At 34.3% G+C, this 8,218-nt stretch overlaps 1 protein-coding gene across 1 annotated transcript; it reads right to left on the bottom strand.

Annotated features, from left to right (window-relative positions):
• Nucleotides 1-4,007: 4,007 nt before the first annotated feature.
• LOC127103317 (cation/H(+) antiporter 15) lies at nucleotides 4,008-6,773 on the bottom strand. The gene is made up of 3 exons (XM_051040584.1): nucleotides 6,582-6,773; nucleotides 5,348-6,361; nucleotides 4,008-5,255 (listed from the first exon to the last, which is right to left on the bottom strand). The coding sequence occupies exons 1-3, from the start codon at nucleotides 6,771-6,773 to the stop codon at nucleotides 4,008-4,010; spliced, it is 2,454 nt and encodes an 817-aa protein (XP_050896541.1).
• Between the last annotated feature and the right edge of the window lie 1,445 nt (nucleotides 6,774-8,218).

Below are 8,218 nucleotides of genomic sequence, written 5' to 3'. Positions count from 1 at the left end.
AGACCGACGAAGATGTGAAAGAAATGCGAAGATCATTTCGCTGTAGGATAACAAAGGGGTCAACCGAGTTAGATGCTAGATTTTCAAGATCTGTTGAAGATATAACGGAGATGCTGAAACGTCCATAATTATCTAGTAGTGTTTAGGTTTTTCTTATTTATTATTGTTTTCTTAAGTTATGTTTAAGTTAATATTGATATTGCGTCTGTATTTCAGTTAATGTTGTTGCTTAAGTTATGTCATCAAAAATATTATGTAATAAAAATCTCTGATGAAAATGTCTGAATAATATATAAATCATACATAATATATGAAATCCATGATATATAAAACATGTCTAAATAGCCCCCCACATGATATATCTGCAGTCCAAGATAATCAAGTATAAACCTCCCCATTTGGGTTTACCAAACCCATGAGGTCATCCATAATAACTGCAATCATCTAGAGGCACTGCTGGACATCGGCATCAGCTGCAGGAGGCAGCGATGACACGTCATCAATAGGTACCCAACACCAGAAGGCCCCGCATCATTAGTAGGTAGGATGCTATGAGGGTGTGATATAATGAGGTACCACTCTAAGTAACCATCCTTACACTGTGATGGATGATGAACCCTAACTGCTTGATCACTAATGGCACGACCGGAGTTGATGAAGTTACTCTGAAACCAATAATCAATGTCCGCAGATGGTATATCTGGAACTGGTCGTGGGATACTCTGAACATAACCGTAATGTCGCAGATACCTCTCAGGAAAATGTCTAGCAACCATGGTCTAACACCGCATATAACCTGAATATAATGACGACTCCTCGAACTCATAATGGACTCTATGACCAGTGTATGGTGTCCATATGACATTACCTATAGTTAGGGCATTGAGCCTCCTCCTGTACTTAGCAACACCGTAGGGATATGTCTGTCTGGCCTTCCATCTCTTCGCCTGTGGGGACCCCACTGGGCAATGTTGCACCCTTCTGTCACATATGATGGGGAAATGCTTGTATATCCAACACTGATATCAAAATAAAGACACAACACATAATAAATAAGAAATTATATTCGTAACAATTAAATAAGAAATCAACAACAAAGAATAATTTCAAGTATACTTGTAACATACTCAAATATCCAGCAATCTATTTGATCTCAAAGACCATCACCACTCTAAGGGCTGTATACAGAAGTGTCAATGCAACACCCCCAAGTCCTAACTGGCAACCTCGAGCCTACCGAAGAGGCACACGTGTTGGGCATCGATATAAACACCAGACTTGTCTGCAAAGATAGTACATGCTACTATATATAACATGTACGCCCTAGCGACAACCTCATAACTCCCAATCACTATAAGCTCGTCGTACGTATTCTGAAGCCAAGACATACGATGGTGTGCACCTCTGTTAACGCCAAACGGCATATGAAATGAAGATGTCTCCTTTGTTAATGCCAGAGTGATAGTCATCTCCCCAAACGGCATATGAAATGAAGATGTCTCCTTGTGACATCTCTCAACAAAAACACTAAGTAGTGGAGCGTCAAGCATGGTGAGGGAGCAGTGGGCAAAATCAAGCAGTTGGAACTCCTGTATAATCCGGCTGACCTGCTCAGGCATCAGAATCTTCGGGAAGTCCTCCATCTTCGACCCATGTGATGTCACCTTCAATATGGGACGCTCATGTGACAAATTAATATAAACAAATTAGCATTTAGCTTTCATGGCACAATATAAACAAATTAGAGTTAAACATAAAAGACATGCACATATCCCTGCTATAGTCGTAACGCCACATGATCAACATACACAATAAGCACTGACTGATCAATGGGTCCTCCAGGGAATCCTCCATCAGTGTACACAGAGGACTCGGTCGAAGGAGTTGTAACCTCCGTGTCAGCAGTAACAGATGGGAGCGAATCAACAACAACAACATATGACTGGACCACCCGAGCAACCTCTTTCAAACCAGTCTCCTCAACGACCTCCTCAACCATAACAACCAGATCTGTAACCTCCTCAACCACCTGATCAACCACTTAATCAGCATCTGGCACCACCTCATCTCTAGGTTGCTCTACTGATCGTACCGATCGACATCGAGTGCAACGAGGTCCCCGAAACTGGCCCTACTCAGCCAACCGCTTCCGGTGTGAACTGGTTGGGGACACTCGTCCAACCCGTATCTGGGAAGACTCAACATCAGCACCCCTGGAAGCCATAGCCTGGTTTACCGCTCGATCAACAACTATCCTTGTAAAATAAGGGAAAAAATATTAGCAACTATAAGAAATTTCATACTTTCCGGTATAAAACAAAGTTTTGGCACATAGCGGAAATGTCAAAATTTCCAGTATAAATTACCATGGAATATATACCAGAAATTTTAGAATTTTCGATATATTCAATGGATTTCTGTACCGAAAATTTTGAAATTTCCGATAAACATTGGAAATTTTGAAATTTTCTATACAAAATATTGGAAATTTTGAAAAATTCGATATAAATACTCATTGTTTTTGAATTTTTCGGTAACTGCTCTAAATTTCTTGTATCGCCCCAACAATTACAAATGCACGCCTCTGCACTGTAAATTTTGAAATTTTTGAAAATAATTTTACAAGGACAGTGTCGTCTTTTCATACGCGATGGGGGGTGTCAGGTCTAAGTGGGGGTGTCAAGTTAAATTCTCCTAAAAATATAAGCTCTATTGTAATATTGTAATATGAGCTCGAAAAAAGCTCTGTTGTAACATGAGCTCGAAAATTACTACTCGAACCCAGTCCTTGATGGACTTCGGACTACCCAACTCTAAATGAACTTTTTTAAATACAAAGTTAAAATAAAGAACTCATAATATATATTATAAATAAAATTAAAATTTATATTATTTTAAAAATAATACATTATTAAATTATATTATCTTTTATAAATACTATAATATGTTTTTATATATAAACACATATCTAAATTGTATAAAATAATACTCGAATATATAATATAAGACAAACTAATCAAATATAAGAAAGAATGATTATTATATTAATGTATAAGATTTAAAAGATAAATATTGAATATAATAGAGATAAAATTTAGTACTATTTTATTTTGAAGTAAGAAAAAAATAAAATAAAAAATATATATACCTATGTGTGCTTAACGAACTACCCCGGCTCATATGGATTAACTCTAATGGATAGTGGATTTTTTAGAACCGAACTAAAAAACCCTAAATAATATAAGTTATAATTTTAACGCGTAAATCATATGATTTTTTTAGCCTAACGGATTAACTCATATGAGCTCGCCATTTTGACAGGTTTAAATGTATTTATATTGGCTTAAAATCACGTTTTTCTATTTTAGTATATTATATTAAATATTTGATCCTTTAAATAATTATAATGCAGGTACGAGCAGACACATAAAATAATTTAACTATTAAAAAAATAAATTGAAATATAGTATAATAAATAAATGACTTTACATAATGGACATTAACCACTTAATTTATAAAAAAAACAAATCATTCTAAATGTTTCTTATTCACCACACCGACGTTGTTGACTTTTGATACAAGTAAGTCGGTCCCTTTCTCGAACCAAAGACTCATGATACTATTTGTTGGGGGAGTTTTTTACTATGGAGCATTAAACATTATGGGATACCCTATAATTTTTCGAGCCTGACATACGACCCATATGAACTAGCCATTTTAACACCTTTAAATGTACGGCTCAAAACCACACTATTCAATTTTAATATATTATATTAAATATCTGATCGTTTAAATAAGTAAAACATATAATAGTATTAACACATGTAATGGTAAGGACAGACGCATAAAATGATTTAACTATTAAAAAAAAATTGAAATATGTTATAATAAATAAATGACTTTACAGGATGGACTCTAACCACTTAATTTATGAAAAAAATGAAACAAATCATTTTAACTATACAAAATATTAAATAATCCAAAACTTTGTCTCGTCGATCAATCTTTTACAAATTTTCAGTACCACTTTTCACTTCATGACATTTTCTAACAACATGTTTTCTCCCAACCAAATACTGTTGTACAATAAGCACAGAAGATTGCGTACCAAAGCTAGTTGAAGCCAATATGTCACCTATAACACCAAGTTCAGGATGGTCACACCATTCCAGCAACCTCGAAAAAATCATTGAGTTCTTACCACTTCCTTGTCCAACAATGTACAAATCATATCCAGGTTTATCAATATCATTAAGAAGCGTTGGAATCTCTTCGCCCGTATTTGAATGGACTTCCTTCTCGGAGTAAAGAATTGAATCGTTATTGTTCACTGCCTTGTGCCTGAAGGAAATTATACACTCTTCATCCAACTCTTTTTGCATCACATTGTCTATAACCGTCGACAACATTTCGTGACGAGACTTGCTTTTTTCCATTTTTAATTTTGTTTCTTCTGCAGCCTTACCTAATAGATTGATCCTCACAACATGTAATTGTGTTCCTGGATGCCCCGCCATTCTCCATGCAATAGACAAGGCTTCACGGTCGTCAGGTCCACCGATGAAAATCATTATAATGCGCAGTTTTGTTTCTAACAACGATCCTAAACCGCGGTCCACAAAGATCCCTACTGAACAAGGTGCTTGTTGTAGAACTTTTTTATTTATCTCACAATGTTCATTGTGGATTATTTCCGGAGCATCTTCTATTGTTGAGTACTCTTTGTGAAAGGGAAGGAGAATTAGGCTGGCGCGTTTCTCTTCGGCAACGTTGTAAATGTCCTCATGGATAGTTGTGTAGGACGAGACAACACTTGATATGTCAAACCTAACCGCATTGTATTGTTCTACAAGTTCTTCAAATGCGTTAGTTATGCTCTCAAACTCTAATTGTAATCCAGAGTTGGCTGCTTCTGCACCACCAACCGTGTTGTTTGAATTATCCATTTGGGAAACAAGAATAGCTGTGCCGTGTCTAGTGAGTTGAACTAAATGAGCCACATAAACATGTATAGGTGAAAGCCTAGTAGCATTTGTGGCTTCAATGACATGGATCAAGTTATTGGCATGTTTAGCATTGTGGACACAAGCGACGATTCGAAGCTCCACACCGAACCTCAGTTTTTGCACGGTCCTTAATTGCGATTGCATGAATCGGAATTTTGGTTTGTATATTGCATTGATCAAGGGAGAAACCATTACAGTCATTACTATAATAGCAAGCATCATAACCATGAAAGTATATGGATCCAAAATCTGCAAAGAAAAAAGAAAAAAAAAAGTAACTTGGTTAAAAGGCTGTTTGATTTAAATCATGCCATAATAGAAAATTGGTAGTTTAAAATTACCCTTTTGTCCCAAGCAACATTCAGTAGTATGGCAGCCATGACACCCTTGGTGTTGAGAAGCAATCCAATGGCAACTCCATCTCGGGCAGGCATACCGAAGAAGAAAGTGACAATCACAGAGCTCAAAACTTTAGGTATGCATAACAAAAGCATAATCAACAACATTAAACCTGCATTCTTTTGCTTCCAAAGGAAAGGCAAGTTGAGTCTAAAACCAAATCCAGCAAAGTAAATAGGACACAGAATCCCAGAAACAAAATCGGCTGACCATTCCAAAACCATATCAGCAAACTTTCCATGAGGCAAAATTAATCCAAACACAAAAGCTCCAACAATAGGATGTGTACCGAGAGAATCTGTAATGTAGGAACAAATAAACACTCCCGTCAACACGTCCAATAAGTGTGATTTTCGCCACGTGTTCATACTTGTTTTGTGTTCAATGATTGGAGTAAGGATAGGTCTCACCACAGCAAAGCAAAAAACTATAAACATCAAAGTAGAGATTACTGAGAGATAAGGCTTTCCACCTCTAGTCGAATAAGGAATCAACAAGGTGAACATAACCCAACCATATGCATCGGTTAACATAGCTGCTGTCAATGCATCTTTTCCAAGTTTTGTATATAAAAGTTTAAGATTAGCTAAGATTCTTGCAAGGACAGGGAAACCTGTTACAGAAAGTGCTAAACACCAGAATAAATATGCTTTGCCTTGATTTTCTTTTGGTGTTTGCGCGAAAACATCATTTTTATCTATAAGTTTTTGTTGTAGAGCTAGAAATCCAACACCAAATAACATTGGCGTCACAATGCCGGCAATTGCTATGCTTGTACCTTTCTTCCTTGATCTTAAAATGGTGTCTGAATTCATTTCTAATCCACTTAGGAACACATAGTACATTATTCCCAAGTTTGCAAAGGTTTCAACAGTTAGGATTCCATATTGACTGTAAAACAAGGAAAATACCCATTCGAAATTTCCCAAGAGACTTGGACTCAGAGTAAAACCAGCCTGCATTATATAAAGTTCAGAAATTATTATATTTTTTATCTCTCATTTATGCAATGCAGTCTTAATGTATGAACTTTTATATGTTTTTATGGCAGTCTTAATGTATGAACTTTTATATGTTTTTATGTTGAAAATTCAATGTAACTAACTATCATGTGTATTGATGATTCAAATTTACTGGCAAAAGAAAGAAAGAAATATATGATGAATGAATACTTACCAACACCTGTGCAATAATGAGGGGCACACGAAGGGGCTTGAGGACGAAATAGAAAAGCCGAGAAACCAAAATATCATAAGCAATTTGGAGACACAAAAGAGGAACGTGTTTTATCATAATATCATCAGCCATCCAGATATTGTTTGAAGGACTAAATGATACATTATAACATGCATAATTTGCCATCTCCATCTTTTCTTTTATTGTTCTTTCTTCTCTTAATTAATTTCTTATGTTAATGTATTTTTTTTCTCATTTAAATACTATGTTTTTTCTTTTACCTGAATAACATGCAAGTTATGATGAACAATGATGTATTAGAGCTGGCAAATGCAGTTTACATTGTTTGTTGCTACTATTTTACAGAGTGCTCTATTTTTCATGATCTATGCTGAGATTATTGTTGATTTTTTATGATAGTTTTTGTGTGTAATAAACATATGTATACCCACTTCCGCCATACACTAAATTTAGACATTGAACCTCTATTAGTTACTTAAAACAAATTCATATTGATGAAAACTAACTGATGACGATATCAGAATGTTCCATACCGCTTTTCGAATGTCTTCTTTTATTTCTGAAAATATTAAATCTATTTTCAAAATTGTTTCAAAAAACTAATGAGACATTAAGTCAGATAAATAAAATTATAAAAAAACTAATGAGACATTAAGTCACATAAATAAAATTATAAAAGAGAAATGTATAAATACCAAATTAAAATTCTGAACTTAAAAAATAAACTATTTTACATTATCTAAGATAAAATCATTATTCGGTCTATTTAATTATCAACCGTTCATAAAGAATTAATAAGAATAAGATTGCTTTTTATATAAAAATAATAATTTATTGTAGAAATTTTAATATAACAGACCCAAAAAAATAAGCATATTAATATTTTAACTATATAAATATGCAACTTTTATCTTAAGCACCTTTAAAGTTGAGCACATAATTGATTAAATTTAATATGTAAGTATTTTAAACACAAATAAGGTTTAGTCAACCAAACCTTTGCTTAGCTTCCATAGTTACATAGCTATAAAGCCCTTGGTCGAACTGAGTCTGAATCTTACACTTTCTAGATGCTGCAAATGTTCATAAAATCCAGAGGTATATAAGCAATTCATAATTTCAATAAGAAAATCAAGAAATAATACTTAGAATATATGCCATAAGATTTGGCACTATAACACACATTAAAGGTTTCAGAATGCAATGAGGGTGTCTTTTGTTTTATAAACATCACATTGTGTAATAACAATACTCTCTGATGATCTAGTAAAGTAAAAAAGACAGTTTTCTCTGATGATACAGCTCATGTTTGATGTAGGCTCACAACAAACTATCCATTATTATACTTATTAATGAATGAATGAAGAAGACATCACATCACCAATGATATCATGTGATAATAAGAATTTCTATGGAATCCCAAGAAACTTCAATACCGATCAAGATACCAGTACAATATGACACGAATGCATAAATTTTTTAAAGTCAATATATGATACGCTCATATACAATAACAACCATGTTTTATTCCACTAAATGGGGGTGGAATACATATTTCAACTTTTGTCATAATGATCTATCCAAGAACATTCTTATATCCAAATCGTTAATCTTGA

Source organism: Lathyrus oleraceus, chromosome 7 (genome assembly GCF_024323335.1).
Source record: "Lathyrus oleraceus cultivar Zhongwan6 chromosome 7, CAAS_Psat_ZW6_1.0, whole genome shotgun sequence".
Taxonomy (NCBI): Eukaryota; Viridiplantae; Streptophyta; class Magnoliopsida; order Fabales; family Fabaceae; genus Lathyrus; species Lathyrus oleraceus.
The sequence above is the reverse complement of the archived record's forward strand: the minus strand, read 5'-3'. Positions and strand labels throughout refer to the sequence as shown.